Source organism: Ambystoma mexicanum, chromosome 8, assembly GCF_040938575.1.
Source record: "Ambystoma mexicanum isolate Mex_15411 chromosome 8, UKY_AmexF1_1, whole genome shotgun sequence".
NCBI lineage: Eukaryota > Metazoa > Chordata > Amphibia > Caudata > Ambystomatidae > Ambystoma > Ambystoma mexicanum.
In genome coordinates, this window is record NC_090929.1 from 622,629,787 (window position 1) to 622,655,267 (window position 25,481).

At 48.5% G+C, this 25,481-nt stretch overlaps 1 protein-coding gene across 11 annotated transcripts in view; it reads right to left on the bottom strand.

Annotated features, from left to right (window-relative positions):
• SH2D5 (SH2 domain containing 5) overlaps window positions 1-25,481 on the bottom strand; it is a 518,455-nt gene that overhangs the window by 185,905 nt on the left and 307,069 nt on the right. For all 11 annotated transcript variants that reach the window (XM_069610337.1, XM_069610334.1, XM_069610330.1 and 8 more), the window contains one exon: window positions 20,908-20,982. In XM_069610337.1, coding sequence (XP_069466438.1) covers window positions 20,908-20,982 — 75 coding nt within the window. The remainder of the gene's footprint in view (window positions 1-20,907; window positions 20,983-25,481) is intronic.

A 25,481-nucleotide genomic window follows, 5' to 3' on the forward strand; every position in this document is an offset into this window, starting at 1 on the left:
ATATAGTCGGCTTACCCCGACAGATTGATCTGTATTATGTTTGCCATGTTTGCCCCTTCCCCCACGGGACCTCTCTTGAACGGGTATCGCTATTAGCATCGCTATTAGTATCGGGCAAGTACTGTTATCCGTCTATCGCCTCAAGGTTCGGAGCATTACCGCCAGGCCACTTCGCAGGCCCCCCAGGCGTTGATGCCACTGTTCTGGTTTTTGTTGTTGGGTTATAGGGGGATCATCCCTCCGTTTGGGGGAGGTATGTGGGAGGGGGAGGGGGGTATGGGGTTTTATGTTAAAAAAAGCTTGGTGTTCACAGGGAAGGATGAGTCCGATATACTACGACCCCATTGGCGATACAGACTTGCCCGCACGGGGCGACGACCATGGGGTGCATACTTCCATCCACCCGTATTCTTTGATGGCTACTGCGGGAGGGCTTAGTGAGGACCCTTTGACGTTTATGAGCTGGAATGTGAGGGGGCTAGGAAACCACAAGAAGATGAGACTACTACAACTTCAGGCCGAACGTCACGGGGCTAAAGTCCTGTTCCTCCAGGAAACGCATGCATGCACTGAATTTTGTGACAAATTCGCTAAAACGTGGGGCCCACAAAGATACTTTACTACATACTCCACCCAGAGCCGCGGAGTCATGACCCTTATCCACAGGAGCCTTAGATTTGTCCCCACTACTACGCTAATCGATCCCCAGGGCAGGTACGTTCTTCTCTATGGTACTCTACAAAACAGGGAAATTATCCTACTCAATATATATGGCCCTAACATTGACGACCCCGACTTTTACACACATCTCATAAATCTCCTAGTAGGCTTCCCCCTGATCCCGATTCTCTGGGGAGGTGACTTTAATACGATATTCGACGTGGATCTTGATAGATCCGGCTCCAGACCTCGTCAACTCTCCAGAGCAGCATACACCGCACTGTCCTCGCTTCCTCGTCTATCCCTGTTTGATACTTGGAGGTTCCTTTACCCCGACTCCCGTTCTTATTCTTTCTATTCCTCGGTCCATGACTCCTTCTCCCGGATTGACAGATGGCTGTTATCTGGCGATCTAATAAAGACCGTGACTGATATGGCGATTCTCCCTAGGACTCTGTCGGACCACTCCCCGGTGACTGTCACCCTGGCTTGGGGCCTGGACCGGGATCGGACCAGGCACTGGAGAATGAAACCGCTTTCTCTCCTCGATCCGGTCTTTTGTTCGGAGATGGGTGCGGCAATTGAGGAATTCTTTGAGATCAACACCAACTCTGTTCCCTCACACGCCACCCTATGGGAGTCCTTCAAGGTCTATATCAGAGGCATCGCTCTTTCCAAGGAGAATGGCATCCTCAAAACAATCCGGAGGGAAATCGCTGTAAGCGAGGCCACATTATCTAGACTGGAGGCCCAGTACGCTTCGGATCCGACCCCGGAAACCCTTGCGTTAATTGGCACGGAGTTGGACACCTTCCGCTCGCTCGCGGACCGCGAGCTAAGGTTTCTTGATAACCCCGGTCAGGCGAGAAGATACGGTGAGGGTGAACGCCCCAGCCGTCTTCTGGCTAGACTTCTCCGCCGGGAGTTCGGCGCCTCACCTGTCCCCGGAATTGAGAGACCTGATGGAACCCTGGCCACCTCCCCTGGAGATGTCAATGCCGAATTCCTCTCCTTTTACCAATCTCTGTACGCTCTCTCCGACACTGCCACTATGGCCGAAATAGATGCTTATCTTGACAAACTCCCCCTCTCGGCCCTCTCTCCCGCCACTATCGGAGCCCTCGAGAGCCCCCTCACCCCTGAGGAGTTCTCGGAGGCCATAGATTCCCTATCTTCAGGCAAGTCCCCGGGTTCGGATGGTATACCTGTCGAGTTTTATAAACACTTTAAATCGCTCCTGCTCCCTCATCTGGCAGCACTATGGGAGGAGTCTGTGGAAGCGGGTCAGTTCCCCCCCTCACTCCGCGAAGCCACCATCACAGTCCTGCTAAAACCTAATAAACCCTCTACCCAATGCGGTTCTTATCGACCGCTCTCATTGATCAACTGTGATGTTAAGATCTACGCCAAGTCACTCGCTCTGCGGCTTATCCCCTTCATGCCACACATAATTCATCCAGACCAGTCGGGATTCATCCCGAACCGCTCCACTTCCTTGAATCTGAGACGTCTTTTCAGCATTATAAGTAGAGTGAGCCCTGACATACATGCGGTGACCGCGGCCCTCGATATGCAAAAGGCCTTCGATTCGGTCTCATGGAACTACCTCTGGCGGGTACTTGATAGATGCAAATTTGGCCCCACATTTGTCACCTGGGTTAAGCTGCTCTACTCCAGCCCGGTGGCCAGGGTCCGCATTGAGGGCCGCTGCTCCCCTCTCTTCCACATTGCCAGGGGCACTAGACAGGGTTGTCCCTTCTCACCCTTAATCTTTGCCGTAGCGATGGAGCCGTTCGCTGACATGCTGCGCCAGAACCATTCCCATAGGGGCCTGCGCACAGCTGGCTCCTCAGATATAGTCTCTCTATATGCTGATGACGCTCTCCTCTATATCCGTTCCCCTGAGGTCAATCTGGCCCCTATACTGGCAGATGTCGCCCTATTTGGTCGTATCTCTGGTCTTACGGTGAATTGTTCCAAATCGACCCTCTTCCCGCTCACTCCCAGCACGCTTCCACCTCCCGACACCATGGGATTCACATGGGCTCAAGCCAAATTTACTTACTTAGGTGTCGTGGTGTCCAGGCACACCGAACGGGTCCTGGAGGAAAACTATCAGTCATACCTAGTCAACCTTGCAGTAAAAATACAGGGCTGGGACAAACATCCGATTTCATTGGCGGGCAGGATAGGGGTTCTGAAGATGGTGGTACTTCCACAACTACTATATAGATTTGCCAATATTCCTCAGTGGCCGGGAGCAGACTATTTCCAAGCGCTGACTCGTACCCTAAACTCTTTCCTATGGCACTCCGGTGCAGTCCGCCTAAAACTCAAGACTCTTTCCGCTCCCATGGAAGCTGGTGGCTTTGGTGCACCAGACTTTCTTAGGTACTGGCTAGCGGCACAACTCCAACATACTGCGCATTGGTTCACTACCCTAGATCCCCCCCCCATGTTAGGCTTGAGAGATTATCAGTCAGCGACCGCGACATTCGATCTCTTGTAATCACACCTATGCCTATGAGATTAGATTCCATGGACCCAGCGACATGCACATCTCTGGCCTTGTCCAAATCGTGGCGGATACTAGGCATCACTCACCCCTTTCATGGTAATCTCCCAATCTGGAATTTTCTTCCTGAAGTCCCACGGGTCCCTCCCTCCGTAGTTCGTTCCTGGGCCGAGGCGGGGTATGAACTGCTGCGTGACCTATTTGAACAAGGCATCTTCATCGAGTGGCCTGACCTCCCGGCTTCTCTCAGGCAGAGACCTTCTTTCTGGCTTCAATATTCCTCACTCCGTAGAGTACTCAAGCACAAGTACACATGCTTCCCAGCGCTGCCTCCCGACGAACCTGCAATTACTGAACTAACCTCTCCCGCCCCCTTGAGGGGCAAAATCTCGAGATTATACACCCTTCTTCAATCCAGATTGCCCCCCACATTTTCCAAACTACGGCGCTCGTGGGAGATCGATCTTGGACTTGAGGTGACTGATGAGCGCTGGGCTCATATGTGCGCACGCACCCGGGATGTCTCATTCAACTCCCGATTTAAACTAATTCAATTCAAGGTGCTCCACAGGTACCACTACACTCCGGCCAGACTGCATCATATTTCTAACGACTCCTCCCCCGGGTGCCCTAGATGTGCATGTGAGAATGCTGACTATCTCCACATGTTGTGGTCTTGCCCCCGACTTGCTCAATTCTGGACCTCAGTGTGCTCTACTATGTCCTCTATCCTTGAATCCCACATTTCCCCATCCCCAATGACATGTTTGTTCCATGACTTCCCCGACCTCCACCGTGACTCGAGGAAACTTGCCGGCCTCTGCATGCTACTTGCTGTGCGCACAATTCTGCTTTGCTGGCTTAGGCCTTCCATCCCTACCCACGCACAATGGCTCAGGGCAGTGACGTGGGCCTCTGACACGGAGGAAGCCTGGGCGGTACAACAACCTACCCGTTCCAGGCCCAGAGATATCTGGCTGCAGTTTTGTTTATTTATGTCTGCCACTGACTCTGATTCGGATTCCGTATCTCCTCCCCCCCTCACCTAGCCCACCCCCACGCTGACCTTGTGATCCCTTTTCTTTATTTTCCCTCATTTGTGTATGGTCAGACCCCCCATATGTCCTCACATGTGTATGTATCGACCCCTTTTTTCTTCCTCTTGATACTTTGTTTATACAAACTGTGTGTATTCATACTACCTGACCGACTTTAATCTTGTATGCTTAATGTCTACTCACCTGTATCTGTGTTACCGAGCTGAATAAATAAAAGTTTTAAAAAAAAATATTGTAATTGTTTATTTATACAGAGCTTATACACAAGTGGAGTGCTTCAAAGCGCTTCAACGCAGGAAGGTAACAAGGGAATACATTAGTCATTCTTAGGCCTTGAAGTTCGCGAATGATCTAACAAAAAACTAGCATACTATGCTTAGCAGCATTTCTCCTAGTGCAGTTCTCCTCTAAATATGCAACAATGCCAAAAGGACAAACAGTTATTATAAGTAATGGATGAATTCCCTCAAAGGGAAGCATTTCAGTATCAGAAACAAGTTTCCCTGGGCAATGGTTTAATCAGGTTTTAAATATGTTGGTTATTGTGACTGGTAGCTTTATCCTCTGCCACCTTGTTTTTAGATATACCCCACTGCCAATCCAATAATGGGATAATCTGAAGTAACTGCAGTATAATAAGCACCGAGGTCTGGCACTCCATCTGCTACGTGTTTTCCTGTAATGGACGACATTGGTACATTTAATTTGTTTAATTCTTTTCAGAGGTAAGGGGACATGCAACAAGAAAAAACAAGAACGCATGTGAGTAGACACTTTGGGAGAAAATAAATGAAATTAAGATTTTATTTGTATTTAATTTATATAGAGCTTTATTCCAAAGCACTGTAGATAAGCAAAACAACAGTACAATATTATGAATTGTATAATTGTTTGAGAAAGAAAAACCAAAGGGCAACCACATGAAACCATGATTTTAAATCACATTAGTAGATTGAAATGAGATGTCCGGAAGATGTTCCTTTAGGTGCGTCTCTAATAATGATAATGTAGTGCAAGAACGTATATCCACAGGTAGCTGATTCTACAATTATAGCACCACATATATCTTTTTTAAAGAAAATCATCAGAGCACAGTATATAAACACACACACATTATATATATATATATATATATATATATATATATATATATATATATATATATATATATATATATATACATATATATATCCATCCATCCTATGGCTGTTTGTAAACTTGTAAACACATATATACCAGTCAGGTGCTCTGGGATAGAGGGTTCTCTTGCCATAGGATCTGACACTCTCTGGAACCTTGCATTGGGTATAGCACTATTATGTGCCCCAAAACATTCCAAAGCTTCAGATGGCATTCTGGCGGTTCTATGTGATATTTTCAATTTTTGTATAGGTCGCCTAACTAAATGGCTGATCTTTTTCGCCTGCATTTAGGCAACCTATTAAAAAAATCGAAAAACCACACTCACATTTCCACGCACTAAATCAGTCCCAACATCCCCCACTGCTTCTGGCGGGATTTACCTGAAATTGGGAGGGTTGTGTTTCACCCCCCAACCCCACTCCCTCAGCACCTGCCACCTCCCTCCCCGCCCAAGACTCCCCCAACCCCAATTCAACACAAACACCTAACACACACACAAACCCACATGCACACAGAAACGTACCTCCTCTCCCTTGACGCCGCTTCCGGGTCCTGGAGTGCCTGTCAGCCACTGCGTGCACTCATGTACGGCAGGGGCGTGACAGTTCGTTTTTGAAAGTCTGCACGTGCGGTCACAGAGCGGTCTTTCTAAATCGATCTTTTTTGTAGTCATTTTTTGTAAAACAACTACTTCAATTAGGACCATTCTGTTTGCTTCTGTGGTAGAGGTTAGGCTCTGTCAAGTGAGGCATGATGAAAATCATGACAACTTCTGACCCTGTTCCTATGGGGTAAGGGACTACCTAAAATTAGAAACAGATCTAAGGCCAAGACACAAATGAGATTTCCCAAAGGAAATAACCTAGCAATTCACAACGGATATCGATAAGGCTGGTTTACTGAAAAAGCAGCAGACACAAGTACACATGGGAGGACTTGTGATGTCTCTGTTTTTTGTAGTGCTTCCAAGAGGCAGCCATTAAGAACGTCTGTATTAAATCAACAGGAGGATGCAGTTGTTTAGAATTTATGTGTATGCATCTGTGTTTCCTGGAAGGGGAAGTAACTGTCACCCTCTGCCCTTTTCAACCCGAGCACCTGCAACTGAAAGTGGGCTTAGCTCAACCAAGATATTTTGAGACCCTGAGAAATTGGCAAGTGAATGACCATTACTCCAGTCTACCCAAATCTGTACGAGGTATACACTTCCTTTCTTTTTCCTAAAATGTACCCTTTGTGCCTCTAACTGAAAAGATAATTCTATGGGACACAGAACTACTTGTTGACAGAGTGTATTGATTCTGCAACGTGTGTCAACTATTGCTTAATGAGAGTGGTAACGTGATACAGGGCATGCATATGGTCTGTAACAAATGTTACATATGATACAACACATGCATTTCAAGTGGTTTATTTTCTTGGTCAGGATGGTTGGAGGTTTTGAAGTGTCCTCCCCAAAATGTGCAGGTGAGCTTATCATTGGGCTTCAGGGTTCAAACAAAAGTCTCTGGTTTCTCTCATATAGGTGTGTGGAGAAAACAGATGTTATTAGACATAAACGGAATCGTACAAAAATGTCGACCTGAGAATTGTGACAGCCGAAAATGACTTTTTTTTATACCCCGCTTACACCACATATATATGTGGGGGGGTATGGGATATTATAGTAATATGGAGGGCTGCGGGGGGTCTCCCCCCGCATATCTATGTGGTGCAAAAGGGTTTAATTAAAAAATAAAGTCTGCATTTTCGGCCGTCGCAATTATGTGTGGTCTCAGTGATCACATAGATCCGACATAAACTCCATGGTCAACGAACAAGCAAAGAAAATGTCAGGATAGTTCTTCCTCAACAGTTGCACCATTGTAAAGTCATCCTTCTCAGGTTCTCAATAATCTACCTGAACGCCACTGGTCTGCCTCTTCTCTGATTCCTCCTGTAAATTTTGTAGATTTGCTCTTCCTGTTGCCTCCTAATATTCCCTTCTTACCCTGTCCATATATTCAACTCCTGATACTCTCCTTTTGCCACATAATGCTGTCCACCTCCAGCTACCTCGGTGTACTCCCCTGCCACCTAATGGTACTCAACTCCTGCCATCATCTCCATTGTACTCTCCCAATTCCTCTACTCCCCTCTCTTTCCAATCTCCTTCATCTCAAACCCACTCCAAACACCAACCTTAACTGCCTCAAAATGCCTAAAATTCCTGTCTGTGACAATCCTCTTCAATCTGTTCTCATAGCTCCACCCTTCCTCTATTCACACTCCTTAAAACATAAAGCCTGTTTGCTCCTCTCTCAGCTCTATGGCCATGTTTCCTGCCATGCCGTAAGTTTGGTTATGTGGCAAATCAAAGTTACTGCTATGTGATATGGTGCCCGGGACGATATGGGGAGGATCCTGTTTCCCATAACATCACTGGGGGCCTGGGGCAGGGGCCCATCACTTTTGACAAAGCCTCGCTACTGGCCCTTGACTCCCTCCTGGAGGCAGAGTCAACCGCAATGGCTCGAGTATCCGTAGATCTGCAGGAATTATATCGGTATAAAGGGAAAGTGTGGATTAACAATTTGAGTTCTCAGCCCGATTTATTTCACATGAGCACTGCAGGCTGCAGGCAGCACAGTTGCTAGCACTGACAGCCTTCTTTAGTCAACTCTGAGGATGGCTCGCCATACAACATGGAGTCTCCAGATGGTGAACGGATCTCTTAAAGGGTTGGTTGGCGGAGTACCAATTTGACCCACCTTAACATATACTGTGTATCTAATACCAAATACAAAATTAACTAACACAGCTGCAAGGCATAGACAGTAGCCTGGCCCAGAGGGAGGGAACAAGGCCACATAAAAGCCCACAAAGACCTATAGAGGGTGAAGGGGTTTGGAATAGTTTGGTGGCAAAGCATGGAAAGGTGGAAGTGCAGATAGAGTTATTGATGAAGAGGGAGGAGGCGAGAGTAGTGGTGAGGGTGGAAGACGAGAACATCAAGGACATGGGGAAGAGGTTGGAGGAAGAGGAAAATCAAGGCAGAGAGAGAAGTACAAAAGAGGTGGAAGGAGGAAATGGCTGGCGACCTTTGGCCTGGGAGCAAGTACAATTTTCTGACCCATGATTAGTGGCCCAAGCCCACAATGCAGCAGCCCCAACTTCCAGAACAACTAAACTCAATACCAACCCCTCCCCAACCTACACATTCTCTAGTACATATTATTGACATTGGTTTCCTTTTATGCAACATATCTTTCATTTATATTTGCGGTTTCTTACACACCAAACATAGTAAAATGATTTCACCAGGATAATATATTCTGGTCAAATGGGAAAGCTGGTACTTCAGCCCAGGTTTCCACATGGTCAAGGTTGCTATTTGACAGCAGGGTAACCCTTGACTCAATCCCCTTCCCTTCACTCGCTCGCACCCACTTTGCGTACCCACATTGCTCAGTCACCAATTCTTTGTCACTTACCCCCTTTCACTGCCCTGGTTCACATGTAGCTCACCTTGATTGGCTAGTTAGCCTCTGACAGACATGGAAAGAAGCTGTGGTTGTGGTCTTGCTGGTAAATGTGGCTATGGGATCTGTATTTGGACAATGCAGAACGTAATATCTAGAGGGGACGTTTGGCTTTTATTGTGCTCCCACGAAAGTCAGTGACATATTTCAGTTCATAAAAGCAAAGGGGAGAAGGTCTGGGATCTGTTCATTGAAAAGGACGATGATCGACCTATAATATTCATTTGTCTTTTCAAGTAAGGTGCAGAGTGTGTGTGTGGTTGCGTGTATGTGTGTTAGGTTCGTTTGACTGAGGTGATTTGTTTGAGTGTTTTGTGACTGGATAGATTATATGTATAAGGATGCATCTGTGTTCATGTGGCTATCTGCCTATATATGTAATTATGTTGTTGATTTCTGTGTGTCACTTTTGTTGGTCTGATAACAGCGTTCTGGACAAGAAATAAAAATGAAAAACTTAGGGGGTTATTCAGAATTGGTTGGCAATGATGAAATCAGTTGTATTTGGCAAATACTGCCAATTTTACTGTCTGCTCAATTCAGGGTTTGAATACCATCAGTGGTATTCAATTGCAATGCTGGCGGCAGTATTGTAGGCAGACATTCTGCTGAAATTATATTTATTTTTACCTCCACCTGAATGGTGGAGTTAAAAAAGCCATTTGGCCCCACTTTTTTGTATGTTTTACTTTACAGAAGGGAAGTGCAGGCACTTTTTATTACGGTGATAACAAGGGGCCATGGTAAGGCAATGTAAAGGTGGACATCTCCTATGCCACCCTGACCACCACACCCATGTAATGCATAAAAGCGTCAGAATTTACCCTTTTTTGCTTAAAAAATGTACATTGGTGGTATCCATTTCCTCATTGAAATTGAAGGTGGAAATGGCTCAAATTTATTTTAAAACACCTTGTTTATGTTACCATCTATGGAGATGGTATTTCTGAAATACTTTCAGGGGTATTCCCAAAATGCTACCTCTGCCGGTGGTAAACTCTGAATTGGATGGATTTTCAGAAATACCATTGGTGGAGGTGGTAATTTTCTCCAGCAGAATTCCATAACAAAATAAATCTGTCCATCTCTGAATGACCCCCTTATTTTGTAGTCTGCTAATAATGAATACCTGAATATTACAACTTTCTGTTTGTTTTTCAACTGTGCCAAACAGTGAGAAACACAAACACTCCAACAATCATATCTATGAGCACCATATAGTAGCATTCACAAGGGCAATACAGGGATCTAATAAACTCTTTTTGTAATGAATTCACCAGCGATCAAGAAATTCACCACAGCATAGGGGAAGCATTCTTATAAAATGATACTGAGGACAAATTCTAATAAATGAGATAAGGACCCTTACTTCAGTTGCAAGAAGGAGTCAAGATAAGCGTCTAAGGAGTGAAACAGACCAATGGTGTATGGGCCGCCAGGGTGCCTAAGTCCCCATCCAGGATCACAGAACCTGAAACTTAAATGCATACATTGCCTCTGTGAAGGCCCGCATATGGTGGCCGCCCGGACATATCTGCAGCATTGCTGAAATCAAGGAAATTGTCTTAGTCCATCTAAACAGAAGCTGAGCTGGACTTGCAGCACTCACTTAGTTCTAAGCAGGCTGGATTCTAAAGGAATGTACCCTTTTCAATGTACGTGTTAAGTTTTTCAGCTGTTGCCCAGGGAGCAACAGCACAGCCAGCCTGGGGGAAATTGCACCCTTGACCCCCTTCCCAGTCAGCCCCTGTAGAGAACAGAGAGAAGGGGCAACATCAGAATAAGTCAAAGGAGGTGAAGAGCTGGAAGGTGGATGAAGCGAGATAAAAGAGTGAGAAGAAGAAGAAGAAGAAGAAGAAGAAGAAGAAGAAGAAGAAGGGGAGAGTACACGAGAGGTTGGAAAAAGGGAAACCAAGGTGTTTGATAAATACGAAAGAGGTGGAATGAGGAGATACAGAGGAGGAGGTGGCAAAATCAAAATAAGTCAATGCATTATGAAAAGCATGAGGGATGAAATGAGCGAAAAGAGTTAGTGAAAGAGAGTTAGAACACCTAAAGGACGTAGGGAAGAGAACTGGCAAGAACGACAGCTTCTTAGTTGGAGGAGGGGAGGATAAAGTGAAAGTAAGAAAGGTAAGCAGGCGGAAGTGCTCTTGAAGGAACAAGGCCATTAACAGTGAAACAGCAAGACAAAGCCAGTTTACCAACTGTCAGGAAGAAGGAGCAGGAAAAACAAGCTTTAGGTGAAACACTGCAGAGGTTAGCCGAGAGATCGAGTGACAGTCCTGAGACGTAGAGAAAGTTCTCAAGGCACAAACGAGTGCTAGTTTCGAGAGAAGTACAGTAAGATGGGCTTGAATAAAAAGATCAGGCCCTGAAACCGGGAAACACTGTAGTACCTGACTAGACACCTAGCCAACGTCCTGAACTACCTCACCCCTGGAGGATGCTATGGACAATTGTCTGTGCTCAGCTCAAAATACCTATTTCTGTTTTTTTGTGCAGTGCGACTTTCGTAAAGGTCTTCTCATTCTCCCTCTCCCGCTCCTCTTCCCCCTGTGCACTCTCTAGGGAGTAATACCCCGGCAACCCCATCATTCACCTCATTTACCTCCAGCCTACTCTTCCTCCACCTGGCTTCACTCCCCTATTATCCGGGGACACGGCCAGAAACCCTGCCACTTCACCTCATCTTTCGCCCACCTCCCTCCGCTCAAAAGGCCATATGACACCCGCCCACTCCCACTTACCACATCTCCTTGGCTGCGTTTCGCTTCCTTGATTGTGAAATGGATGTTTCACACACATTACATGCAAAATAACAACTGTGCAGTCAAGAAAGTGCACAATTATGGACATTACTGTGGCAAAGCTTGGAACTTCAAGAAGAGTGCTTGTTCTACCTGAGATATGCTAACCAACCTGTGGCAACATGAAGATACCCACTGGAAACAAGGACGTTGTCCACTCAAGCAGAGTTGTGCCTGAAAGATTCTGAATGACACCATAGAGAGACCCTGAGATACTTTTTTTGTGAAAATCTTTCTGAAGTGAGAAGAGGTTTCTGAACCCAACATTTATGTTTCCCAACCTTTTTACATAGTCCCAAATAAAACCTTTTGACTCAGATCCATGAGTTGCATCCTCTATGGAATCCACCGGACTTCATGGCACATCTCTCAATCCTTCCGCTCCAACCACCTTCTGCCTAGTCTTCTCCTCCCTAACCATCCTCTTGGGCACCTCCTTAATACATTCTTCCTCCTGTCCTCTGTTGTCACCTCCAGCCTCCTTCTGACCATGCTTTTCTACCTCTCCATTCCAACTATCCCCATCAGCTTCCTCTTTGATCCTGTTACCTTCCTCCTCTCTCCAGCTGCATTGCTCCTCTTCCCTTTTCTACTCCTGTCACCATCCTTCTCTACTTTACTGGTCTTTCCAATCTTCACCCTCCTCCTCTCCTTTATTCATCTCCCTGCTTGCTACCACCTTATTCTACTTTACTTCCTCCCTAGTCCTCCTTGTCATCTTTATATCCTCCATACTCCTCCTAACTCTCCTTACTACCTCCTTATTCTTCATCCCCTTCAACCGCCCCTGCCACCCTCTGGCACATCTCAGCAGCAACCCACTTCCTGCTATCACTCCTTAGGCATGTTCCACAAGATTTCTCCAATGCCCCTTCTTCGACCTCCCAACTCCCACTCTGCAACTCACCATCTGTGTACTCACCTAGCTTGGCATAGATGTGACCATTATATCGGCTTTTCCTGGATTGGCTGAAGCAGTCACATGATCAATCTGAGCGTGAATAGTCACTAGGAGGTCCTGTAGTTCTGATCCCTGGATGTAACTTCTAAAATAAGCCAGCTGCCATCTTGGAATCCAGTCCAGAATATTTTCTCCTGGGAACAGGCCACAGTAACCGCTCTTTCTCTCTCTCTGCCTTTTGATGTCAATGATTCCTGCTCTTCAAGTCCATTTTGGTTTTCTCATGTGGTCAGAGGTTAGTTTGGGTGTTGTGACCTACTTGTGGAGTGCAGGAATTCAAGCAAATAGTTCCCTTTTTATTTGGCCTGGTGTTTGTGTTCCGTTCATTTAATTTAGAATGGGGAATGGCTAAGCTTTCTTCTGCCATGCTGGTTATCAAAGGGGCAAGGGCTCTAAGTTCCCCAAAACTGTCTTCTTGTGAGGCTGAAAACCACTACCGAAGGTTATGAGGTGCATCCCATCATTTTTCTTTTCCAAATCCTGCAAAAACAAAGAGGTGATGGCTGGAAGGTTTAGAATGAATCTTAACCACTGGCAATGCTCTGGGCAACCCTCCAGACCAACGGTCTTCGCCTGCCAAGCCATTACAGAAGGGGAAAGACCATATGCAAATCAGGCTTGGCCCCACCGCAAAAGGGGCAGTCCAGCCCGAACTGCTAGGCCACATCCCTTCTGCACGAGACCACGAGCATTCCCACACATGTTTCTCCCTTGTTGGGGCTCATCAGTGAGGAGTAGCGTGGGTCTCTAGGCCCAGCAGGCACAGGTCCCACATCTGGGCATACTCGTCCCACTCGGGGTGACAAAGCAAAAACAAAGAGGTGATGGCTGGAAGGTTTAGAATGAATCTTAACCACTGGCAATGCTCTGGGCAACCCTCCAGACCACTGTTCTTCGCCTGCCAAGCCATTACAGAAGGGGAAAGACCATATACAAATCAGGTTTGGCCCCACCCCAAAAGGGGCAGTCCAGCCCGAACTGCTAGGCCACATCCCTTCTGCACGAGACCACGAGCATTCCCAAACATGTTTCACCCTTGTTGGGGCTCATCAGTGAGGAGTAGCTTGGGTCTCTAGGCCCAGCAGGCACAGGACCCACGTCTGGGCATACCCGTCCCACTCGGGGTGACAAAGCAAAAACAAAGAGGTGATGGCTGGAAGGTTTAGAATTAATCTTAACCACTTGGCAGGCGAAGAACGATGGTCTGGAGGGCTGCCCAGAGCAATGCCAGTGGTTGGCAGTGGTGCGGGAGGATCACTTGGATGAAGGGGATTCTCAGGGGGTGGAAGTGGGACACCGGAGGGTGAGACGCAGTATCCCCTTTCTAATAACACCTTTTCCCATCCTTCCAGGTGGGATACCTAGGAATTCAACCCCCTGACCCTATTTCAACACAAACACGTTCTCACGGACAGTTCACCGTGAGCGACAATTGACTAACATCAGAGACGTATACCTGACATGTGCCAACACCATCGATAGGCAAGGTCAGGCAAGTAAGTATTATTACACACACCAAACTTCCATCGCACTTCCCTCCTGCATTGCCACCTGGCCTTCCTTGCACTGTCCAGTCCCTAGCACTTACCTTCGGGACCTCCTGCACTGCCACCTGGCCTTCGTTGCACTGCCGGGACTTCTTCCCCTTGGATGCCCTACCTTCCTTGCACTTAACCCAGGTCTCTTTTGCACTTCTTCCCCTTCCTCTCCCATGCACTTCTTGTCTGCATACTTGCACAATCTAAATGATGCTAGGCCTAGTAAGATTGTTTTTCTTGTTCTCCCGTTTCCCCTCCCTGCCTGGTTGCGAAACACTTGTGTATAGGCGCTTAATAAGGAACAAGTTACACACCTGTAACTGTTGTTCTCCAGCATGGGTCTGGCATGGATTCACATGCTCATGAATATTCCCCGTCGTCAGGCCGGGAATCCTCGGTATAGAAAAAAATCAGTGTCAGTTTTGTTTCTGATCTGTCTTTCTTAGTAGTAACCAATCACTGGTCTCTGGGTCATACTGCCCCCAGCCAATGACTGCCCTCTCCCTAAGCCCCGCCTCCGGCAGCCATCCACAGATTTGGTAGCACGGAAAGTGGCAGTATGACCAAGTGAAGAGCCGCAGAGGGGTAGGCGGCAGGGTTCGCATGTGAATCCATGCCAGACCCATGCTGGAGAACAACAGTTACAGGTAAGTAACTTGTTCCTTCTCCAGCATGGGGTCTGGCATGGATTCACATGCTCATGAATAAGAGAATACATAGCAGTACACACATGCACAACCACGGGAGGTGGCAACAGGCTCAACATTAAGCAATACAACAACTCAACATTAAGCAACTCTTACCTCCTCACCAGGCTCACCTCAGGCGAACAGGTTGCGCAGCACTGCTTGGCCGACCCTGGACTCCTCCCTGGAGTCCCGATCGACGCAGTAGAATCTTGTGAAGGTGTGTGTCGACCTCCACGTCACAGCCTTGCAGATGTCCAGCAGGGGCACACCAGACAGGAACGTGTGGTAGCAGCGATCACTCTGGTCGAATGGGCTCTCGGACGGCCGGGCAGCTGTCGGTTTGCCAAGCGGTGACAGTGCATGATGCAGCCTGAGAGCCATCTGGAAATGGAAGTCTTCGAGAGAGCCTTCCCTTGATTCACAGTCCCAAAGTTCACAAACAGTTGTGACGTCTTCCGAAAACTCTTGGTGCGTTCCACGTAGAACTTCAGCGCTCTAGCTACATCCAGCGAGTGCAAAGTCCTCTCAGCCGGCGACGAAGGCGACGGGAAGAAAACTGGCAACACCAAGGGCTCGTTGAGGTGGATGTCCGACGGCACCTTGGGCATAAAGGATGGGTGTGTCCTCAGCACCACCCTCGTGTCATGAAAAGTCAAGTATAGAGGCTTGCAAGATAGGGCCTGGATCTCTCCCACTCGTCGTGCAGAGGTGATGGCCACGAGGAAAGCTGTCTTCCATGACAGGAACTTCAAAGGCGCCGAATGCATAGGTTCGAATGGGGCCCCCATGAGCTTGGTCAGCACCACATTAAGCTCCCACGCCGGGGCAGGAGCCTTCACCGGCGGGAATGATCGGAATAGTCCCTTCATGAATTCTTTCACCAGGCGATGAGACCACAAGGACGCCCGTCCCGTCGTCCTGGTATATCGGGAGATTGCAGCCAGATGTATTTTGATGGAGGCGTGAGCCAGTCCAGCTTTGGCCAGCGACAGTAGGTACGGCAGTACTTCAGGGGCCGTAATCAGCAGAGGGTTAATCTTCTGTGCACGGCACCAGACAGAGAACCTCTTCCATTTATGTCCTTAGCACTTGAGAGTTGAGGACGCCCTGGCCTTTGCAAGAACCTCTCTGCAGTCAGCCGGGATGTCGTACCCTCCAAACTCTAGTGCTGCAGTAGCCAGGCCTGCAAGTTCAGCGACTCCAGGTTGTTGTGAAGAATGGCGCCTCCTTCTCTGGAGAGAAGGTCTGCGTCCGTCGGCAGCTTGACTGGTGGGGACGTTGACAAGTCTAGAAGGTCCGGGAACCAGATCTGCCTCGGCCACGCCGGTGCGACGAGGATCATCCTGCACCGGGACCTCTTGAGCTGGTTGATGAGCCGGAGCAGCAACGGCAGCGGAGGGAACGCATAAAGAAATAGGCCGTCCCAGGGGAACGAGAAAGCATCGCCCATGCTCCTCGGCTGGGGGAACCTGCTGGCGAACCTCCGGCACTTGGAATTCGTCGCCGTTGCAAAGAGATCGATTTGGGGTTCACCCCATCGTCGGAAGAGTCGATCCACTTGATCCTGGCGTAGTTCCCACTCGTGGCACGAGCGCAGCTCCCTGCTGAGTGAGTCGGCGATCGTGTTTTTTATTCCTGCCAGATGAAGAGGCACCAGAAACATCCCTTGGGCGACGGCCCAATGCCACAGATCCTGGGCTTCCTTGGATAGGGCCGGGGACCTGGTTCCGCCCTGCTTCCGGATGTAGAATATCGTGGTGGTGTTGTCGGTGAAGATCCTCACCACCTTGCCCTTAAGGGACGGAAGAAAAGACCTGAGGGCCGAGGACACCGCGCGGAGCTCCAAGATGTTGATGTGGAGAGACTTCTCCTCCGGGAGCCAAAGGCCTCTCGCGTGAAGATCTCCGGAGTGTGCTCCCCAACCTTCCAGAGAGGCGTCCGTCATCACCGTCACCTGGTGAGCTGGGGTCTGAAAGTCCGTGCCCGCCGACAGATGGGAGCGGGTACTCCACCACTGGATCGCCTGACGGAACGTCTCGTTGAGAGGGATCCTGTCCTCGAAGCTGCCCGTCCACTGGATCCAGCGGGCGTCGAAGAACTCCTGTAAGGGTCTCATCCGAAGCCTGCAAAGGCGCACCAGATAAATGCAGGAGGACATCATCCCGAGGAGGGACTTGATGGATCTTACCCTGGCCATGTCTGTGGCCAGCAGACGCTGCACCTTGCCCAGAATGGTCCTGGTCCTTTCCTCCGACGGCGAGGCCAGCCGCGCCACTGTGTCGAGCTTTGCTCCCAGAAACAGGGCGACTTGCGACGGAACCAGGTGGGATTTTGGAAAGTTGATGGAGAATCCCAGGTCTGTGAGCAGCTGGACGGTCTTCGCAGTGTGCTCCACGGCGAGCTCCCTTGTCCTTGCCCCGATGAGCCAGTCGTCCAGGTAGGGGTAGACGTGGATCCCCTGAAGGTGCAGCTGCGCCGCCACCGGTGCGAGGCACTTGGTGAACACCCTGGGAGCCGACTTCAATCCGAACGGGAGGGCCTTGAACTGGTAGTGCCGCCCTTGGACCACGAACCTGAGGAGCTTTCAGTGTCTTTTTAGAATGGGGGTGTGGAAGTACGCATCCTCCAAGTCCAACGACGACAGGAAATCGCCCTCCTCCAGCTGTCCCAGCACATGCTGGAGGGTGACCATACGGAACTTCTGTGCCTTGATGTACTTGTTCAGTCGTCGTAGGTCCAGGATGGGGCGCCATCCTCCTGTCTTCTTGATGGCACCCTTCTTGAGCATCGCCCTTACTTCCAAAAGTAGTTGAGGGACGTGATTTTCCTTCCTGGCCACGGGTGGAACGCGAGGGCACTTCTTCTGAAACTCGAGGGCGTGCCCTTGAGCCAGGGCGTCCAGCACCCAACGGTCGGTGGAGATGGACTCCCACACGCTGACGAACCTCACCAGCCGGCCTCCCACCGGGGTGCTCCGGCGGGGGCCCGACCCCACGGTCGGTTCAATCTTGTTTGGAGGCCGCCTTGCCTCCTTGACCTCCTTGTCGACGACGACGGGCACCACCTGACTTGCCGCGTCCCCTGTAGGCTTCCTGGGACGAAGATCTTGCCGCTTGGCGGTAAGTGGAGGAGCCACCGCCGGATCCCTTGGAGGCACCTTGTCTGCCTCCGGAGCTCCGAAAGGACGGCCGTCGTTGTTGGAGCACTCCCAGTGCCCAGGCAGTCTCTGTGTCTGTCTTGATGGCCTGAAGGGACTCATCAACTGCCTTCCCAAACAGGTTGTTCCCGTCGAAGGGCATGTCCAAAACCTTGTTTTGTACGTCCTGGCGGAAATCCGTGGCCTTGAGCCATCCTCATCGTCTCAAGCAAACGCTGTTGCCCAACTGACGGAAACCGGTGTCGGCGATGTCCGTTGCCACCGTGATGGCGTGGTCCGAAGCAATCTCCCCCTCCTGTAGGATTTCAAGGGCCTCAGCCCTTTTGGCGTCCGGAAGGAAGTCTAACAGAGGGGCGATTTTGAACCACAACTCCCTGTCGTAGCGGGCTACGATAGCCAGGGCGTTGGCCGTCTTGATAGTCGTCGCTCCGGATGAGATGATCCGTCGTCCCATCGTGTCCAACTTCCTGCCCTCGCTGTCCGGCGGGGAAGTTGATGTCGAGGCCGATGCCCCCCCAGCTTTCTTCTTTGCCGCTGCCGAGACGACCGAATCCGGGGTAGGTTGTGCCCGAAAGCACAAGGGGGCAGCGTAGGGGGCCCGGTACTTCGTTTCGTACCAGTCCCTCTTTGCAGGGTTCTTGAGGAGGGCGAGCCCCTCATCCCAAATGTCATCAAGAAGCGGTACGGCGAGGACCGTCTTTCTTTTAGCCTCGCGCCATTGGTAAGGGAACCCTTTTTTCTTCTTTTCTTCTGGGCAGAGCTGGAAAAGCTCAGATGCCCTGGAAATCATGGCATGAAAGGATCCAATCTCATCGGGCGGGGACTCCCGAGCAGGGGGTGACGGGGGACACGTCCCGTCGTCGCCTCCGTCGTCATCTGTGCCTGTCGTAGCCGTGTCCATGCCTGTATCATCCCCGTGGGTAGTAGACCGGGGGGAAGGCAGAGCAGGCCGCAGAGGTGGGAGAGGTGGCGTAGGATGCGTCCTTCTCCTCTTATGCGGTGGACTCTCCGAAGGTCCTGGCTCCGGTTCCCCCGTCGGGTCTGGCTCAGGTAACTCCGTCGGGGGAAGGGGCAACCTTGTCCTTATCTCCGAGCATAAGGACTGAATCGCTGACAAAATGGCCGCCGAGGTGTCCTGCGGTGCCGGTCCTGAGGAGCCTTGTCGGCGACACCGTCGCTCTCGTCGTCGCCCTCGTCGGGATCCCTCCCGATGGACTGGGCCTCTTCCACGACTTCGATGAGCTCTTCTTCAGAGGTTGTGTCCGTATCCACGATGGCCACCAGCCACTCCCCCACCTTTTCCAACGAGGACTTCGTGGGGGTCTTCTCAATGGACCTGAAAGACGACTCCCTCCGCGGTGGCAGGGAGACTCTGGGTCCTGAGGGCGCCTCCACTGGTGTAGCCTCCACAGGCTGAGCCAGGGCTGCGGCGACATCCTCAATCGAGGTCTTAGCAGGGTGAATTAAGGCCATCGTCACCTTCTGGACGCCTCGGGCCTTCACTTTGGGGGGAGGGTCTGAGCCTCGCTCCCCCTCTGCCGGAATCTTCGAGATCGACCGGGGCTTCTCCAGAAGCTTCGCCTGGTTCTCGGACTTCCTCTTACCCGAGCCACAGCGTTGGCTCGTGGTTGATGGCGCCGGGGAGGATGCGCCCTGCCTGGCAGCCAAGGAGCCCGACCGTTCAGCGCTCCCGGTGCCCGTGGACTCGCGGTGCTTAGCCTTTTGTTGGGCCCCTGTCGCCGGGGCACCCTCACAGGACTTAGAAGACCACTCTGACTTCTTTTTCTTCTTCTCGCCTGACGGGCTCTTCCCTTCCAGCCAGTTGGCGAGACGGAGGTGGCGATCCTTCATGGTCCGCTCCGACATGTTCCCACAAAACGCACAGTCCTTCTCCTTGTGCGTCTTGTCCTCATGGAGACAGTAGAAGCATAACGAATGCTCGTCCTCCTTGAAAACATTCTGAAGCTGGCATCCAGGGCACGTCCTGAACAGCTTCCCGGGCTTCGAGCTTCCTTTCTCCTGGGCCATGTCCAGGGTAGGCCTCAGAACTTCTGGAATCCTCCAAAAGCGTAACTCGATGAAATCTTCACCCTTGAGGGGCGTAGAAAACTCCAAAACGGATCCCTGTTGATCAGATGTAGAAACGGTGGAGCTTGAGGCTCTATTTAACCGTAAAATGAGAAAGATCTCCTGAAAAAGCGTGAAAACGCAGCAAAAGCTCGAGAGCTACAGCACGCGGACTCCCAACACTTGAACGTGCTGTAAAAATCTGAGGATGGCTGCCGGAGGCGGGGCTTAGGGAGAGGGCAGTCATTGGCTGGGGGCAGTATGACCAGAGACCAGTGATTGGTTACTACTAAGAAAGACAGATCAGAAACGAAACTGATACTGATTTTTTTCTATACCGAGGATTCCCGGCCTGACGACGGGGAATGTTCATGAGCATGTGAATCCATGCCAGACCCCATGCTGGAGAAATAACCTATCAATCAATCAATTCCCACACGGATAAAAGGGAGAGCATGAAAGCACGCGCTCTGTTGATACCATGCCTTCCTTACACCATGCAGTTGTACTAGCCATGTCCTCCTGTAGGAAGAACTGAAGATGAGCAAGGTCTTTCTTTAGAGTGACTGGATTAATCAAGTAAAAGGCAAATACCTCTGATATGTGATAAGTGTAAACTGTGATGTGGCCACTAGCTTGGCTCATGCTTCAGTACTTGGAGCCTAACCTCTGGGTTGGCTGTGACTTAGGATGTTCTTACCTGCAGGGTTAGACCAAAATAAAAAGCAACTCAAAGGAAACTATACTGATATTAAACGTGTCATAAACAGTACAAGATGTTGCCATACCTCTCCGGCAGCACTATACATTTTCACTCCCTGGAGGCTGAACTTCAAAATGACGGGTCTTCTGCGAAGGCAGTCCTATAGCGCAAGAAGAGATGTCAATGTTAATTGGGGCACAAACTTCTAGTGTTCATAAAAGGGTTAGCCAGACAACTCCATGTGACCAGAACACACCATGTCATAAGTATACGACTTTCCTGTTACAAATAATTGTTATCAGGTACCTAGAGCCAAGTTGTCAACTGAACTTAATCAAGAGTGCAACTCACTGAATGCAGTAATTAAATAAATTAAAGTGCACAACTGGAAAAATTGTGTCACTGTGTCATGAAGCCATCTTTTCACCTTATTCTTACATTAACCCTCAAGGTAGACATATGGACACGACTCCTGTTTTTTCCACCAGCCTGCAGGAATTTTGCAAAGACATCTGTAGTTTTTACAATACCTTTCACCGAAGGCTCATGGATGATCTTTGTAAAATGCTAGTTATGCTCCCTGCCAGGATTAATGTACTGGCCATATGCTAAAGCCTGAAATCTACATGTGGATTGAGAGTGGACTCATTCTCTCTCGCGTTCACTCACTTAAACCATTTATAAATGGCCAGAACCCCAACTCTTTAATTGGAATACATTAATTCACATACCCATCTACAAGTTTGAGAGTAATTATAAGTTCAGAGAAAGACTATGGATGGAGGATTCATAGCCACAACACTGTTTCAGCAGTCTGTGGAATTGGAAGATTTGGTGGGCATGCAAGCCATTTCTGTGGTCCTTACGTATGTGTTTTTGGGAAAACCAATCTCCTTTGTGATGACTATAAACTTCACGCTTCACATCATAGCAGTCCCCATGCCCCCTGTAAAGTACAATAGTCATACAAAAGCAACTCTTACACTGGTATACAAAAGTGTTCTTTTAAAACAAAATATATAATTTAATGGTAAACGTGACTGTTTTCTTTTTATATTACAATAAAGGAATCCTATATGTATTTTATAGAGCTTCATACTAGTATATTAAAAGTATTTGGAACCAAGTACAATTCACCTTATGAACAATCAACACCCGGGAAGGTGTCGTAGATGGTACTCCCCGACAACAAGGGAGCTCCGAATACAGGCCGCACTCATGGTGTCAGGCCACCTTCCTATCCCCTGAGCAGTGGGATGCTGCCTTCTTATCTCCAGCTGCCAGTCACACTCACCAAATTTCACTTCACTGCCTTCCTGCATCTCACACCACACTTCCCGACTATGTACTTTTCTCCTTCTGCCTACAACAACCTCTTTGCTGCACTCACTCCTCACCCAGCAATATCCAGCAAGGAAAGGGAGATGGGACTACTAGTAGTTCCCTCCTCTCTTTTCTTCTGCAGCCTTTTTATTGGGAGTTGTTTGAACTTGTGAAACGGCCCTGTGCCATTTCACAACTTTAAAAAATGCTATTAAATCCTGGGCAGTATGCATGCAGTGTGCTAATATATATATAAAAAAAACTCTTTGTGGGCAGTCTTACAACCTGCTATTGATGCTGGCCCCCTTTAAGGCACTCACATTGATTGGGCCTGTAACTTGGGCCTAAGCCATGAACTGGTGGTAATACTCCCTACCTTGGCGGTTTCTGCCCACTAAGGTATTCACTGAGTCAAACCTTGTCAAACTTCACCCTACAGCAAGATGCATACTGAACAAAAAGTAACAAAAACTATTTTGAAAACTTTAAAGGAGGAAACCACCAACACAAAACACATTTCAAAGAAAAAAGTGACATGGAGACAAAGCCACTGAAAATCTGACACCCTTAAATAGAGCCACACATTATGCAAACATGCTATCTGCACAGAAAATGTAGACTACTGCACTAAAGCTGCTACTGAAGCCAATAACGAAATAAAGCACTTTTTCAAGCAGTAAAACTCTGCTCCAACGCCTTTCCACCTCCAGCCATCTGTGAGTCTGAAGCTCCATCAAGGTATGTTTCCACTATTTTTATTTTTTGCCAACGTTAGGATAGGCCCAAATGCACCAATAAGAGAAAAATACTCAATAATGGAGTAACACCAAGTGCATGAGAAAACCCAACTTTATTGCAACAAATTGAACTTATCTATAAGTGAACATGTTTATAATTTGATCCTTCTCCAACTAGTAACCCCTACTAGGGTCAACCCTCTACAGATAATACATTTCAATCTAACACACTATTGGTTGGCATTCTACTACATTTTTGATAAGAAGAACAGACTCTGATTGGTCGGCCGTTTTCTCATCCGATCTCAAACACTTTTATGTCAAATTACGTGGTGAGGAAGGAGAGATGGGTGAACCGCTATGATCCAGTTTAAAGAAGCTGCGCCCCTCTGTTCCCAGACATGAGGTCTTATCCGCCGTCCGTTCGTGGCCTTGGCGTGTCATCTCTATGTCTGGATGTACTAACAAACTAGCAGCCGCAATATGTAATTTTGCTTGGAGTAAATGACCATTGCGTGGATCATGTGGTAGAGGACCACTTTTCAGAGCTCCATTCCATTTATTTATTGGATTTATTCTGCTGTCCTAACGTGTGTTTGCTTTTATTTGGCAGCCACTCGGGCGCTGTGTTTTTGTTCATTATGGGACCATTTGGCACGATAGTTACTTGCACCCTGCATTCAAGGATATTTATATTTCTCACTGCTACCTACCAAAACTAATTAACTTTAATAATTCTACAGTGTTCGCTCTGGTAAATGTTATCTGGTGTGGTTTCAGCTTGCTAAGTAGAACTTCCCTCAGCGCACTGACCTTGGTGTCCCGGGCTTGTCTGAGCATCATGAGGCCTGGAAGCTTGTTTTTAGCAATCTTATGTCAGGCTGCAGTATTTCAAAATTGAAGCCTAGCACAGTTTGGTCTGAGCAATGGCTGTACTTCTGTTCATTCTCCACTATGTTGTGTTCTTTCGTGTCTTCGCATGTTAGTGTTCTTCGTTACGACTGCAAGTGTTCTTGGTGTCTACATGTGAGTGTTCTTGGTGTCTACATGTGGTGTCACCATTTAATTATTCCCTGCCTTTGTAAGCAGTAAAATGCAATCTACTTTTCACCCTACTTAAGTCGCACAATCTATTTTACTCTCAATGGTAACTATGTGGCTTCTTGGTTTTTTTCTGACTGGTTCTCAGCTTATACTTTTGTTCTTTTTTGGGAGCGGTTGGTGATGTGGCCAGACCTGGTGCAACTCTATCACACCATGCTGAAGGAACCAAAGGCACAATTCTCTAAAAGTGGCTTCCTGTCCCACAATGTGACTGAGTTTGGTGATTGCAGGACTACAAAATATTCTATGAAATATATTGCTACCCATTGAAGTGCCCAAATGTAGGTCAGACTGATGTAACATGTAGTAGTGTGAGGGACAATTTATGGGAGTGTTTCCTGCCCTTTAAGAGAAAATGAGGTTGCACATGTGTGTCAGGGGATATTATTTGAGAATATGCTCCTGCCTTAGTAAAGACACACAGGAAAAATAAGCCTGAGTCTCGACACACATAGGCTAAGGACGTATGGTTAAAGGGCTCAGGTGTGGTTTCCTAGTTCTTTGAAGTGGACAGATGGAAGGCCAATAGGGAGGAAGTTCTTTGTCCTCCCCTGCTCTGAAAGGTAGACTTGTTTTAGGGGACTTGCATCTCAATGAATGGCAGCCTCTTTGATGTGCCCTCTGATGTTTTGATTGGAAACATCCAAAAAGACTGAGTTTATAATCCCGAATGGGAGATTTTCCCGAAAAGTTTGACCAAATTCCCCATTCCGTGGCAAGGGCTGCAAGGGAGTCCCCCACATCCTTGTTCACTATACTGTGAGCGGGGGCTGCAGGGGTGGCCCCCGCAGCCGATCCCATAAAAAGTAAAGAAAAGAATTTTAAAAAAAGGAAAGGACCCTGCGGCATTGGTTCACGATCATGGAAGTGAAAGGGAATAGGCGTTGCAGGGACACAGCGAGTTGGTGGCACACAGCAAAGTGTGCCGCCACAAGGTAAGTAGGGGGGTGGGTGTGGGTGGGGGCGGGAGCAAAGTTTGAAATGTTCATGGGAGAAAAGACTGAAAGTTATTTTCAGAAAAATAGCTTTCAGTCTTTTTTCCCTCAAACATTTCCACCACGGGCTTCCAACCCCAATCCGTTTTGACTTACAATTGGTCAGGAATCCCCCTGTTTAGCTAATTACTCTCAAAGAGTGTGGAAGGTCAAGTGGCTCTCTCCCAAGGTGTTCAGCCCATCTTGCCTACCCAAAAGCTTGCTCCCAAAAACCATCCCTTGTGAAGGTGAAACCTCACTCTCACAAAAGATAGCAATGTTAAATAAATTCTCGGGGACAGTGTCCTGGATTCCCCTTAGTACTGAAACTATGATGATTATTATGTATGGTTTTTTAGATGGATCTCAAAGTTGCTGTAGCATCCAAAGGTTGAACACTGAAGGAATTTGCTAGTCCTTGGAAGCTGCTTTGGAATACAGCTGAAGCTAAATTCACATGGAAGGAAGGTTTGCAATGAAGGGAGGCCAAAATTATTTGTGGGGCTTCTGTCTTGAACAGA